Raw genomic sequence first — 14,434 nt, 5'->3', positions numbered from 1 at the left:
GGGCATTACCTCCACGGCTCGGGTGGCTCCAGAGCTGCTGGCCCGGACCTGGAAGAGGCGGGTGCTGGCAGGGGCCGTCTGCCCACCCTCACGGGAGGTGCCGCCCCTGTAGATGATCATGGGCTTCCCGCCAAACAGGCTCATGAGGTGAGCGGGCTCCTTGCCTTGGACCACACGGCTCTGAGAGGGAGACGGGAGAGCAGGTCAGGAAAGGGGCGTGGGAGCATCGTCCTGTGCGCACACACTGGGCTCCAGCTCAGAGCAGCTGGCATGGCCCAGGCTCACCCCCAAATAAGCCCGTCATGCTTGGGTCTGTGTGCGGAGTGGGGCGTGACCCTACAGCACGCAGGGGCCGGTCGGGGAACAGGAGGTGCAGGAGGGCTGGAGACAGCCCTACTGGCTGAGGTCTCCCAGGCACTGCTTTGGCGTTTCTCCTCCCACAAGGCCTGGCCTGGCCGAGGCTGGGTCTAGTCCAAGAACCCAGAGAGCCCATGTTTGCAAATATTCCCTTAAATGGAAGCCCAGGGATGGTTCATGGACATTCTTCCCGGATTGTGACGTCAGCCTCGGCCAAGAAAGCTGGCAGAGTGGTGAGAAAAGAGCCTTCCAGGTCTGGAGACAGCCCTCCTGCAGAGCCAGTGCAGACTGCGGTCAAGGGCTTGGCGGTGGGAGGAAGGGACAAGGAGGTCTGAGAGGAGGCCCCATCTGGCCCTGCCCTGTGTGCCCGGGTCACTCAGATTCCAGCTGTGACCCGTGCTGCCTGAATCCGGATCGCCTCACATGGTCGTTCGTGGTCCCTTCCCAGCAAGAGCCGCCGCTGCTGGGTCAGAGCTGGGTCAGACCCCAGCTCCACCCTGCTGGTGAGAATTCAGGCCACATGTGATCGTACATCCTCTGCCTGCATATCTGATGAACCTCTTTCTCCCAGGACTAGACTGTAATAAACCACATCACAGCGGTTCAGGGCAGGGCGGGGCTGGGGGCCGGGGGGAGGATCTATCTGTATGTTCACGTTTGCAGACGCAGCGTCCGCATCCTGCATAAAAGTCTGTCAAAAGGATGGATGGGTGGGATGAGGGACGGTCAGATGAGTGAACAGCGGGCTGGGCTCACCTGCACGGGCGTCCCTCCCAGCTCCTCGTCCAGCTGAGTGGTCAGGATGGCTGAGGCGGCGACCTCATCCTGGGTGGACTGGGCGCCCTGCCTGGAAGGGAAGTGAACCTCAGCACCTCGGTTTGCACAGAAGCTGGGGCCCGTCTGTCACCCTGGGCCTGAGAAACCCGCAAATCTCCAGATTACAGGTAATGAAACTGACATATAGAGAGGAAAAGAGATTTCTCTGAAAGGAACCAGAGCCAGGAACCAAACCAACACAGCACAAACCCCGGCTCGGCCTCTCATCTTCTTACAGAGATCTGACCACAACCAGTGGACCTCCGTGTCCTAAACCCGCCCCGCGGGGAGATGCGCGGTGGGGGGCTTTCTGCCTCACCTCTCCCTCCGCCATCTAAACTTCCCATAACGAACCTGTGTTATCTGCATAAGCAATCTAACAAATCAACGTGCTGATCAAAGAAAATGTTTTAAAAGCCTTCTCGTGAATTTCGTACCATGTGTGCATTATTAATACCTAGTCCAGAAACATTTCTTTCAAGCTGCTTTTAAAAGTCTGAGGTTGTCAGATTGAGAGGCAGCCCACAGAACAAGACTAACGCTCTTCCACAGCGTCGAAACTGGGAAAGAAGAGTGAAGAATGAGGGACTGTTGTCACACGAGGATTGAACGCCACCGAGGACACGTGATGACTAAACACCGCGTGAGACCCTGGGTTGGATCCTAGACCAGAAAAAGGACATTAGTGGGAGAACTGGTGAAATTCAAGAAAGGTCTATGGAGGAGTAAACGGTCTTGCAACAATGTTAATTTCCCGGTTTTGAAAACTGAACCATGGTTAAGTAAGAGGTGACCTTAGAGGGAACTGTGTAACAGGTACATGGAAACTGTCTGTACTGTTTTTGCAACTTTTCAGCAAGTCATTTCAAAACGTCAAGTTTAAAAAAGAAGAAACCCATTAGTCAACCTTTAAAAAGTTGGAGATTGCACAGTAAGAGAAACAAACTGAAAAATATTATACTGAGATATCATTTTATCAACTCTAAAGTTGACAAACAGCAAAAGTGTACTAACACCGTCTACCAGTGAGACCACAAGGAAACATACTCTCATTTGTCACTGGTGAAAATGCAAATGCTACAAGGTTCATCCAGAGAAACGGGGTGCTATCTATCAAAATGACGAGCGCACGCACTGCCAGAGCCAGCAACCCAACTTCTGGGAACTCACTCTAAGGATATTTCTCTACGCATCCAAAACGATGTTTGTTTAAGCCAACTAATCATAGCAGTGCCTGTAATAGTAGGAGTCTGGAATCAAAGCAAATATGCATCAGCAGGGAATTTGTTAAATAAACACACGATGGAATATTATGTGGCTGTAAAAAAAAAGAGTAAGGAAGCTCTCTATGGACTGACACAGTCTGAGCTCCAGGAAGTATTAACTGGAAAAAAAAAAAAGCAAAGTGCAGGACAATATACATAGTGTGCCATCTTTTGCATAAGGAGGGGAGGAGACCTAGGAATCCGGGGTCAGATTTGCTTTGTCTGCGTAAGAATGACTGGAAGGATATACAAGAGACTAAGGAAGGTCATGGCGTCTGGTCCCATCGCTTCATGGGAAATAGATGGGGAAACAGTGGAAACAGTGTCAGACTTTATTTTTTGGGCTCCAAAATCACTGCAGATGCTGATTGCAGCCATGAAATAAAAAGACTCTTACTCCTTGGAAGGAAAGTTATGACCAGCCTAGATAGCATATTAAAAAGCAGAGATATTACTTTGCCAACCAAGGTCCGTCTAGTCAAGGCTATGGTTTTTCCTGTGGTCATGTATGGATGTGAGAGTTGGACCATGAAGAAAGCTGATCGCCGAAGAATTGATGCTTTTGAACTGTGGTGTTGGAGAAGACTCTTGAGAGTCCCTTGGACTGCAGGAGATCCAACCAGTCCATTCTAAAGGAGATCAATCCTGGGTGTTCATTGGAAGGACTTATGCTAAAGCTGAGACTCCAATACTCTGGCCACCTCATGTGACGAGTTGACTCATTGGAAAAGACTCTGATGCTGGGAGGGATTGGGGGCGGGAGGAGAAGGGGATGACAGAGAATGAGATGGCTGGATGGCATCACTGACTCAATGGACATGAGTTTGAGTGAACTCCGGGAGTTGGTGATGGACAGGGAGGCCTGGTGTGCTGTGATTCATGGGGTCGCGGAGAGTCGGACACGACTGAGCGATTGAACTGAACTGAACGAAAGCAGGCACCCACAGAGTGAGGGGTTTAGAGCAAGGTGGGAGAAGTTGTGACTGTGTCATCTCTCTTTAAAGAATTAAAAATAATCTTTAGTTAGAAAACATCAGAGGATAAGCAGGACTTAGAGTGGAATTGAGGGAGCGATTTTCTGTTCGTTTCTCCCTAGTCCCCACGTCTCTCCTGCAATGGACATGTGATGCTTTTATGAGATAAGTTTACAGTGTGTTTTGAGAAATGAGACCGGCAGTCTCGCCCCGGGGACAAGAGCCTTTCCCAGGCAGCACGGCTGTCCTGGTTCAGGCTCGCACACCTGCAAGCTTCCCTCAGCCCTGGCCTCCGCCCCAGCCTGTGGCCATGCTCCCAGCGTGGGCCCCCAGCTCCGCCCCAGGCACAGGACCCCGACCCTCACCAGGTGTAGATGATCTGTCCCTGGCGGCTGCCATGGCGGTAGTTGTACAGAATGATATAGCTGTCACCGCCGTAGAACTGTCCGTACGTGGCGGGGTCCACAGGCACTTTGTTGGAACCTTCAATTCTCCAGATCTACGAGAGCAAAGCTGGGCTCAGACATCGGGCGCCATTCCCGGCCCCCAACTCTGACCAGCTGAGAAACCAGAGGGTGCTGGGTAGCGGTTACACCACAGGATTGCCCTCGGACTCAGCCTCAAGTTAAATAACTTGCTGGAATCACCGAGCCACCAAGATCCAAACCCAGGTCTTCTGTTCCAGATCCTGACAGTGCCCCGCTGCTCGCCCTGTACTTCCTCCTATTGAGAGCAGCCCAGGGACTGGTAGCTGCGTGGTGGGATTTAGAAAATGCTTTTGGTGCGTGTTGCACAGAGCAACCCAGGCTCAGGGGACAAATCAATATACGGCCTGGAACCAAATCAGGCTCTACCCCTTGCAGGCTGTGCGCCCTTGGACAACTTGCTTAATGTCTATGAGCCTCAGTTTCCTGATCTGAAAAATGGGAATAATAAGGGAAATTGTAAGGATCAAATGAGCTAATTCATGAGTCTAGCACAGTGCTTGGCACAGGATGATGGCTCTGCTGGTGGCGGCTACTCTTAATAATAATTATGGTGACGATGATGAGTAGTAATGTTGCCATTAGCTGCATCAGAAAGTTGTCTGGATTTTAGATGTCACCTGCAGAGGCAGGGTCATCACTAATGACAGCAGAATGGCTCCTGCTGGCAGATCTCTTTGCAGAGCTCCGGTGACACGGTTTTCCAAGTGGTCACGAAGCCCTGCAGCGCCACCTGGTGGTGCTGCAAGTCCTGGCAAATAGAATCTTTGAACCTTGAAAATTGTTGAAGGTGATGGAGTGGGACCAACCTTCATTTTACCAGGGGCTTCCTGGGTGGCTCAGACAGTAAATACATCTCCCTGCGATGCAGGAGACCTGCATTTGACCTCTGGGTCTGGAAGATCCCCTGGAGAAGGGAATGGCAACCCACTCCAGTATTCTTGCCAATGGACAGAGGAGCCAGGTGGGCTATAGTCCAGGGACTAACATTTAACTTAAGCTTCATTTCACAGATGAGGAAAGTGAGATTCAAAAAGGTTAAGTAACTTGCCCAAGACCATACAGCTGAGCTGCCAGGGCTCTTTCCACATTGCCCTATCCTGAATCATTTTCATTGCATCCTCCCACTGAACTAATGAACCAATGACAAAACCAGTAATAAATTAAAATGAACATTTTGGCCATTTCTATTATGTAGGATGGAATCAATGTTTGAAGCTAATTCTGCCTCCTAAACATCTCTGAACACTCCCCGCCTGTCCATCTTCACTGTGAACGTCTTGCTCTCAAGGCCGTCTCCTCTTCCCTAAACTGTTGTAACGGCCTCCGCATGAGGCCTCTATGCTCATCCTCCTGTCTCTAACTCATTTCCACAGCGAGTTCTGGAAGCACAGAACCGAGCCTGTCACATTTCTGCCTTTAAAAAAAGAAAATTAAAAAAAACTCAAAACCCTCACTAGCACCTAATGGTTGATACAGAATCAAGGCCACACCTTTGGACAAGGAATTTAAGGCCCTCCCCTGAGACTATCATCACCACCAGGCTCCCAGGACAGCCCCCTGCCCGAATACCCACTCTTACTCTGGCAGCAAACTCCTCCTCATACTCTGAGGCCCCACCCTAGGGTCCCCATCTCTGTGAAGACTGCCCCAACCACCCAGCTTCACTGCCCTTCCTGCATTCCCAGCGTCCCTGTGCACCTCCCACCTTCCACTGACCACACAGGCCTCAGCAACCAGCTGTGGCCACCACCCCTCCCAGACTATGTGTTCTTCATGGGCATGGCAGGGTCTCAGACACTCGGCAGGGAGCCTGCAGGACAGCAGGGGCTTAGGGCATGTTGGCTGTAAAACTCAAGCAAGACAAAAGAATTCCACCCATCAAAACTGTGGTCAAAACCTCCTAGAGAAACATCCTCAGAGGAGAGGCAGGCCAGAGGTGCCAGGGAGGGAGAAGGCAGGCGCCTCGACACGGCCCCGCCCCAGGCACCTGCTTCTGCCCTCGGCCGTCGTCATTCATGCTGTGCTGGGCGGCCATGGCGGTGGAGGTGTGCAGGGTGGCCGCGTCGAAGGGCACGCGCTCCACGTTGGCAATGTGGCTGGAGAGGTAGCTCAGGCCCGGGCCGTCCGTCTGGTCTGGGTCCCGCCAGTTCTTGAAGAACTGTTTGAACAGCGGGGTCTCGCCGCCCTCAGGAAGGACAGAAACCTGGCAGGGACGGAGGAAGAGAGGTCGCGGCTGAGCCGGAGCCCCCGGAGGGCAGAGGCCACCGGCAGGGACAGAGGAAGAGAGGTCACGGCTGAGCCAGAGCCCCCGAGGGCAGAGGAAGAGAGGTCACGGCTGAGCCGGAGCCCCCGGAGGGCAGAGGAAGAGAGGTCGCGGCTGAGCCGGAGCCCCCGGAGGGCAGAGGAAGAGAGGTCGCGGCTGAGCCGGAGCCCCCGGAGGGCAGAGGAAGAGAGGTCGCGGCTGAGCCGGAGCCCCCGGAGGGCAGAGGAAGAGAGGTCGCGGCTGAGCCGGAGCCCCCGGAGGGCAGAGGAAGAGAGGTCGCGGCTGAGCCGGAGCCCCCGGAGGGCAGAGGAAGAGAGGTCGCGGCTGAGCCGGAGCCCCCGGAGGGCAGAGGCCACCGGCAGGGACAGAGGAAGAGAGGTCACGGCTGAGCCAGAGCCCCCGAGGGCAGAGGAAGAGAGGTCGCGGCTGAGCCGGAGCCCCCGGAGGGCAGAGGCCACCGGCAGGGACAGAGGAAGAGAGGTCACGGCTGAGCCAGAGCCCCCGAGGGCAGAGGAAGAGAGGTCGCGGCTGAGCCGGAGCCCCCGGAGGGCAGAGGAAGAGAGGTCGCAGCTGAGCCGGAGCCCCCGGAGGGCAGAGGAAGAGAGGTCGCGGCTGAGCCGGAGCCCCCGGAGGGCAGAGGAAGAGAGGTCGCGGCTGAGCCGGAGCCCCCGGAGGGCAGAGGCCACCGGCAGGGACAGAGGAAGAGAGGTCACGGCTGAGCCAGAGCCCCCAAGGGCAGAGGAAGAGAGGTCGCGGCTGAGCCGGAGTCCCCCGAGGGCAGAGGCCACCCGGCCGGGGTCCTCCAGGGAGCCTCAGGCACCCCGTCCAAGCTGAGCACAGGACACCCCCTCAACCCAGCCTTCACCCCGCTAGGCCCACTCTCGCTGTCCCACCTGGCTCCTGGCTCACCTGGGTCTGCCTGGGGTAGTCCATTTTGGAGATGAAGTCGGAGGCTGTTTTGAGGGCGGCCTTCCTCTCCTCGGTGTTGGCCTGCCTGCCTGTCGGCAGAAGGCGAGCAAGGGGCCTGGGGTCAGTGCTGCACCCCAGCGTGCAATGGCCCAGGGAGAGCAGAAGACAGACCTCCCTCCCTTTTGCTCCTAGACCGTGGACAGCCAAGGCCAGAGGCCCCAGAGCTGATCACGCCATGAGCTCTCGGGGGTCCAGCGAGGGGTCCTGGCTAATGACTGCGAGCACATGCACCCACTGACTGAGCTCCGAACTATACACAACTTGCTGCATTTAACCCACACAGCAACCTTCTGTCCTCATGTGCATATAAGGAAGTCAGGGTCTTAGAGGCGTTAAGTGACTTGACCAAGGCCACTCAGCCTCCCTCGTCTGCCCCAGGCTCACGAGCCAAGTTCCTGCAAGGCTGCAGGGGCACCTGTGTAAGACCCTGTTGGAGCCCTTCCCTTCGCCCCAGTACCTTTCCAGACAAAGATCTTCCCGTCTTTGCCATGGTCCAGGATGAAGCAGTCCTCTGACCTCAAGGCCCCCTGGGCGAAGGGGTTCTCATCAGCCACGAGGGAGACCGACATGGTGCCCGCACCATTGGAGACCTGGGGGATGAGAGGGCGCCCCAGGCCCGTGAGAGACCTTCCCCACCTCGGCCTGCCCACAGGTGCCCCCAAGCCCGCACTTGCGGAGGCCGACACCCCGCCCCCACCTCAAATGACCTGCAGAGAAACACAGCCCTGAGGCTCACTTGGGATTTGTTTATCCTTTTCCACCCTGTCGCAACCACGTCTGTGACCTGCACACGGGTGTGGAATGGAAATGGCACCCAGAGAGGGAAGGGGAATCAAATGCGGGATGCAGGGGACACAGGCAAACAACCACCCAGCCGATGACAAGACGGTCAGCTTCATCGGTTTAAACCAGGACGCACACAATAAAAGTAAAGCGGGCTACCTGCAGTGTGGTACACTGGGCTGGGACCTGGAAGGAAAAACTGGGGAAACCTGAATGAAGTTGTAGTCTAGTTAACAGCATTGAACCGACGTTTCTTAGTTTTGACAAACATACCTGGTTATGTTAAGATGTTCAGGGGAAGCTGGGTGAAGGGTATATGGGAACCTTCTGTGCCATCTTTGCAATTTTACTGTAAATCTAAAAATTGTTCCAAAATAAAAAGTTCATTGAACTTTTTTGAGTGTACCCTACTTGTCAAAATTCAAAAGATTTGACAGTACCCAGGGCTGACAAGGCTTTGGGTAAACAGGTGAGGGTGATCGAGGAGCTTTCTGGAATGCAGTTTAGTAGCACGCAACAGGAAGTTAAATAATAAGTGTTCTGCATTTATTGGAAACTTACTTTGTGCCAGGCACTGTTCTAAAACATTCATGAAATGTAATAACTTCTACAGTTACAGAACTCCTTTAATCCTTACAACAACCCTATAGGTAATCTTACTACTATCCCTGTTTGATTCACAAAGAAACCAAGGCCCAGGGAGGTGAAGTCACCTGCACAGCGAGAAAGTGCTAGATCGGGACTCGAAGCCAGACAGTCTAAGTCCAGAACCTGTGTGTCTGTCAGTTACCTCTCATGGCAGAGCCTTCCTCCCTGGGGTAGTACAGATAGTCTAACTCCAGAACTGGTATTTTCGTGTTTCTGCTTTTTCCTGGTCCTGCCACGCGGCTGAATGCAGACATCGGTTCACTGCCTAGGGACTGACCCAGCAGTGAAAGCCCACAGTCCAAACCACTTGGCAGCCAGGGAACTCCCAAGAGGCAGCGCCTTCTTTTATTTGCCACTCATTTATGGTAACTGCTATATACCAAAAAATTCTCATAATGAGGAGTTAAACATGCTTAACTATTCTGTCAACAGTTTCTTTTTTTCTTAATGTATACCTTTAGTTGACTACTTAGTGTACAGTGTTTCGGGTACACAACAAGGTGATTCAGCTACACATCCGTTCAGTTCAGTTCAGTCGCTCAGGCGTGTCCGACTCTGCAACACCATGAATCACAGCACGCCAGGCCTCCCTGTCCATCACCAACTCCCGGAGTTCACTCAACTCATGTCCACAGAGCCGGTGATGCCATCCAGCCATCTCATTCTCGGTCGTCCCCTTCTCCTCCCGCCCCCAACCCTTCCCAGCATCAGTATTTTCCAGTGAGTCAGCTCTTCGCGTGAGGTGGCCAAAGTATTGGGGTTTCAGTTACACATACACACACATATAGTCTTTGAGATTATTCTCCACTGAGGTTACTACAAGTTATGGACTATAGTTCCCTGTGCAAGGACCAGTATTTTCAATCACCAACTCATCATTCAGTCTGTGACCCAGACGATCCACATCTGGAAACCTCCCCTAATGCCTTACTTAGCACACATGCAGAAAGAGAGATTGCTGGCAAACAGAAAAGGTGGAAGCATTCTGATGCCCATCAATTAGGGATCTGCAGAGATCTCCACCTTCATAAAATAAAATGCTACACAGCCGTTATAAAGGGTCAGGTGGAAAAAACAAGGCCGCAGAAAAGTATGACTACCTGGCATCTATTAATATCAAATAAAGATGGAAAAACAGAAAGCTGTATCTGGAGTTTCCTTTACCAAAAGGGTAACCATGTAGCCATGGCAACCCATGAAGTGGGGAGGAGAGGAGGCTGACTTTCTTAAATTGAGAATTGTTACTTTTGTAATTAAAACCCATTTGTAAATAGTACTGGTTATCTTAAATAGTAAAATTAGACTGATTTCTATTTTTTAATGTTTTTGAGTATTGCTCAACCCTAGTATTTACAGTGGGTATGTACTATTACTTCAATATCAGAATAAATATCAGTACTGTGGTTTTCCTGTGGTGGTGAAAGGAACCTGCACCTCATTCTGCTGTTATTTTACCACAAATAAGCTTAGGGCACAAGCATAGGCATCACAGGCTCGGAGGTCAGACATCCTTGGCTCAAGATCAATGTTAATTCAGGTTTTAAAAATCATGAGAAGAAATTATAAACAAAGTCACTACCCATAACACACACACACACACTTCTGTAGTACTTTCCTGGATTTCCCTGAAACCCTTTTCTCCTTGGACCCCCCGAGACCCTGCAACGTTGACCCTGAGGCCCTCCGCCCTGCCCCTGTCACGGGCCCCGTGGGTGATGGTGACACCAATGTGTCTGCGGTCGCCCACACGCTTGTTCCTGGGGCAGAAACGCAGAGGCGGCAGATGGGCGCCGCTGGAGCCGTAAGAAGCCGAGTCCCCCCATGGCACCTCCACAGTGCTTGGCTCAAAGCCCCCGGCCAGTAGAGCTGGGGAAGCCCAGGCCTCCTGCAGCCCCATCCTGAGCCCACGACCCAGGGAACTCTGCCCAGGCTCACCTTGTACAGCTTGGCCAGCTTGCGGTTGGCTGCGTCCTCCTTGGCTGTGTCCTCGGTCCCTGCGGGCAGAGCCGGCTTGGGGCCCAGCACCTGCGGAGATGGAGAGATGGAAGAAAGCAGGGCGTGAGCTCCCAGCAGCCTGCCGCCTCCAGGGAGGAGCCTGGGCTCCAGAGAGAGCTCTCTCCCCAGGCAGGCAGGGACCACGCGGGCCTCCACACCCGCAGCGACCTTCCCTTTAGCGCAGGACTCCCTCTGGAGATGTCCTGGATCCCTGACTGCGCCTCTGGGGTGCAGAGCCCAGACAGGGCTGCCTGTGGAGTCTGTCCCTCCCTGACCCCTGTCTCCAGGAGCTCCATGAGGACCCCATGCTCCACTGCCCCCAGAACAGTCCTTCAGATGTTTCCCATTTCCACCAAGCCTTCTAAGAAGGATAAGTACAGCTACCAACACCTCCCATCACATGCCTTCAACAGACCTCATTTCACCTTTGCAGCCATGAGGCTTCCCTGGGGGCTCAGCTGGTGAAGAGTCCGCCTGCAACGCAGGAGACCTGGGTTCGATCCCTGGGTGGGGAGATCCCCTGGAGAAGGGAAAGGCTACCCACTCTAGTATTCTGGTCTGGAGAATTCCGTGGACTGTAAAGTCCACAGGGTCGCAGAGAGTTGGACACGACTGAGCGACTTTCACTTTCAAGAGGCACAGACTACCACTCTCATTTCACAGCATAGGAAACCAAGTCCACAGAGAAGAAGTACCTTGTCTACACCACTATAAGGTGGCTAAGTAGAAATTTGAACCCATATCCTTGCGACATTAGAATCTATTTTCACACCTCCATTCTGCACTGTCTCCAGCCTCAATGGCCCCTGCTATTGCCCCTCTCAAGCCATGCTTGGTGTCCAGGCTCTTTCCCCATAACAATCCCCTTCTGCTCTTCCTAAAAACCAGCGCTCAACAGCTCCAGACAAGCAGGAGAGACAACTGGCACGGAGCCTGTGGTCTCCTCCTTTTCCCGTGACCTTTACCTCTATTGATATATCCTCAAAGCACACTGGCTGGCGATGCCCATCATGCAATTGACGAAATGGGTTATAAACTAATCGGAATGGTCAGAAGAGTAAAGAGGGGATTGGGTCTCCGCTGTCTCTTTCTGGCCTGGCTCTAGCACCAGGCTTGTACTCAGAAGACGCCAAGACCCTCCTGCTCGGCTCCTTTAGAGGATCCGGCCCTCTCGGCAGGAGGGTGTGGCTCACAGGAGGGTGTGGCTCACGCCAGATGCGCTGGATCCTGGTACGCCAGCCCCGCCTCTCAGGGGAGTCTGGGGAAGGTCAGGGGGAGACTCCTTGGCTTGGTAGAAAAACAAAGTCACCCCACAATTGCCTGCTGGGTGGACAGAAGGAAAGAGCCTCCGGTCTCCCTGCTCAGCCCCGCCCTGCGCCCCAGGCCGCGGCCGCGGGTACCTGGAGCATGGCCTCAGGCTCGGCGCCCTCCTCGGAAACATGCACGCGGGCCCGGCCACTCCGCTCGTTGTCCCGGATGCCCTTGGACACCTGTGTGGCCTTCAGCCTCTCAAAGCGGTTGCTGCTGGAGCCACACCACTGGTAGATGTCCTGTAAGAGAAAGCCGCCACGTGAGGCAGCGCCCCCCGCCCACCTTCATAGACGCCCCGCCGAGCAACACGAATAGCGCGCCTGTCCGCTGCTTGCCCAGATGAGGGCAGGTGGAGCACACCCCCATCCCAGCACAGCAGGCGTCACTCTGTACCGGGGCGCGTGAGGGTGCTGAGGGTACGCGTGTTTCACAGGCACACCCACATGCAGAATGCGCATAAAAACGTTTGCCTGGCGGTGGGAGTGAAGCCCCACTTTCACTTTGGGAAACCATCTGACCCGGCCTTTTTAAAGCTCCATATGCAAATATCCTACAACCCAGCCAGCCCTCTCTTGGGAACATACCCAACAGTAATGCAAGCAAATGTCCACCAAAAGACGTCTGCAAGAATGCAGTGTCTGATTCAGACTGCTTGCTCTCAGGACAGCTCATCTAATCATCCCTGAGAATTATTGAACTGATGATATTTCCCTTTCTTTCTTTTTCTACCTTGGATTTTCATTCAAGCAGAATAACCATGAATTAATATTGGTATTAATAAAATTATGTACCTAACTGTTTTCAAAAAAGGCTTGTGCAAGAAGGCTCAGAGTTGCATCCCTTGGAAGAGCCCCAAACTCTCCCAAGTGTCCATCAACAGCAGAACAGATAAACTGTGGCAAAGTGTATATAATAAGGAGGAGGAACAAGCTACAACTAAAGGCAACAACAACGTGGATGGACCTTAGAAAGGGAATGTTGGGCAAAAAAAGGCAGACATCAAAGGAAAGATTCCAGGCACAGGAAGATCAGGAACGGGGGAACTGGTCTGCGCTGTGTTGGAGGAAGTTTGGGGTGAGAGTTGCCCTTGGGTAGGAAGGGACTGGAAGAGGCCACACAGGGCCTCCCAGGGCTGGTGGCAGTCTTCCGTGAGCTGGTGTTAACCACACGGGCACGGCCATTCCGTCAGCTTCACGGGGCCGCACACGCAGAATCCACACGCTCCTCTGCGCGCCTGCCACACCGTCAGCACAAGCTTATCCTCAGTGTGTGTCTCTGTTTGCTGTCAGGTCGCTAGGTCGTGTCCAGCTCTTTCGCAACCCCCATGCACTGCAGCCCACCAGGCTCCTCTGTCCGTGGGATTTCCCAGGCAAGCGTAGTGCAGTGGGCTGCCTTTTCCCTCTCCAACAGACATTATGTATATATGAGGCCGGGACAGAGCGTCTGGCCACGTCCTCCTGCGGGGATGAGTATGTGTGGACTTGGGAAGAATGAGTACAAAGCGTCACACGTCTGTAAGGTGGGTCTGGGTTACTGCACCCACACTGACCCACACAAGTGAGCACGCGCAAATACACACTGACAAGCACACACGTGGGTCCTTGAACCACACCCACGTCTCCACGCGCAGACACTCAGCATGGTGACGTGTCTGCACCTGCTGGGCAAGAGCTTACAGCTTTTCCTACGTGAGGTACAGCTGACTTACAATACTATATAAGCCTCGGGGGTACAGCACAGTGATGTACAATTTTTACAGACTATATGCCATTTGTAGTTATTATAACATATTGGCTATATTTCAAGAGCCTATAGTTTTTGAACATGCCCACCATAAACATGCAAGTGAGTGACTATGAATAAAAGATACACGGGTCATGCACATCAACACGTCAGGGGGGCCATACACCCACTGCAGCCGCTCACAGGTCTGTGTGTGTGCACACGACGAGTCTGCGTCTCTGCACCACAACACCTCCACCTGAGTCTCTGCGGGCGTGTCCAACTCACACACACAGTGCACGGGGGCTGCTGTCCCTGCGACCCGCCCTGCCGTGTCTTCATATTGTTCAGATGGATGAGCCCACCTCCCCAGGTCAAGCCTGGGGCACTCCAGTGGCCCCTGAGAAAGGGCAGGGCAGGACTCACGTTGCCCAGGTCCAGGATGAAGCAGTCGCCATTGTTGAAGCTCTCCCAGGACACAGGCACCTCAGTGGCACGGACCACACGCCGACCTTTGACCTGGAAGAGTCTCTGCACCACCACCTCGTTGGGGACCACGTGCTTGAATCCCGATGCCACGCCTCCTTTCTGTTGGGTCAAGGAGACAGCGTTAGTCCAGGGGAGAGGGTCTGGGAACGGACAGGGATGATCTGAAGGGTATTCTGGCCCACACACCAGTGGACTTCCAGCAGATACCCCACTTCTGCACCTTGCAGCCGGACTTTTGAATCTCGTACTCCACTAACAAAGACCCCGGGGCCCACTTTCCTAGAGCAAAATGCTATAAACATCCCCTTCTCAAAACCTGCATTCCCCAAGGAATGTTCTAAGGAACGCTAATCC

General features: G+C 53.6%; 1 protein-coding gene across 5 annotated transcripts in view; it reads right to left on the bottom strand.

Annotated features, from left to right (window-relative positions):
* The window catches only part of GSN (gelsolin), a 59,465-nt gene that overhangs the window by 5,670 nt on the left and 39,361 nt on the right, over positions 1-14,434 (bottom strand). For all 5 annotated transcript variants that reach the window (XM_088838327.1, XM_088838328.1, XM_088838329.1 and 2 more), the window contains 9 exons: positions 14,018-14,179; positions 11,959-12,108; positions 10,499-10,588; positions 7,590-7,722; positions 7,073-7,161; positions 5,888-6,103; positions 3,778-3,911; positions 1,114-1,204; positions 10-180 (listed from right to left, as the gene is read on the bottom strand). In XM_088838327.1, the coding sequence (XP_088694453.1) occupies positions 10-180; positions 1,114-1,204; positions 3,778-3,911; positions 5,888-6,103; positions 7,073-7,161; positions 7,590-7,722; positions 10,499-10,588; positions 11,959-12,108; positions 14,018-14,179 (1,236 nt within the window). The remainder of the gene's footprint in view (positions 1-9; positions 181-1,113; positions 1,205-3,777; positions 3,912-5,887; positions 6,104-7,072; positions 7,162-7,589; positions 7,723-10,498; positions 10,589-11,958; positions 12,109-14,017; positions 14,180-14,434) is intronic.

This window comes from Moschus berezovskii, chromosome 7 (assembly GCF_049115385.1).
Source record: "Moschus berezovskii isolate FMDL1 chromosome 7, NW_MosBer_1.0, whole genome shotgun sequence".
Lineage (NCBI taxonomy): Eukaryota > Metazoa > Chordata > Mammalia > Artiodactyla > Moschidae > Moschus > Moschus berezovskii.
Note: the sequence above shows the minus strand (reverse complement) of the source record. Positions and strands in the feature narration are given on the sequence as shown.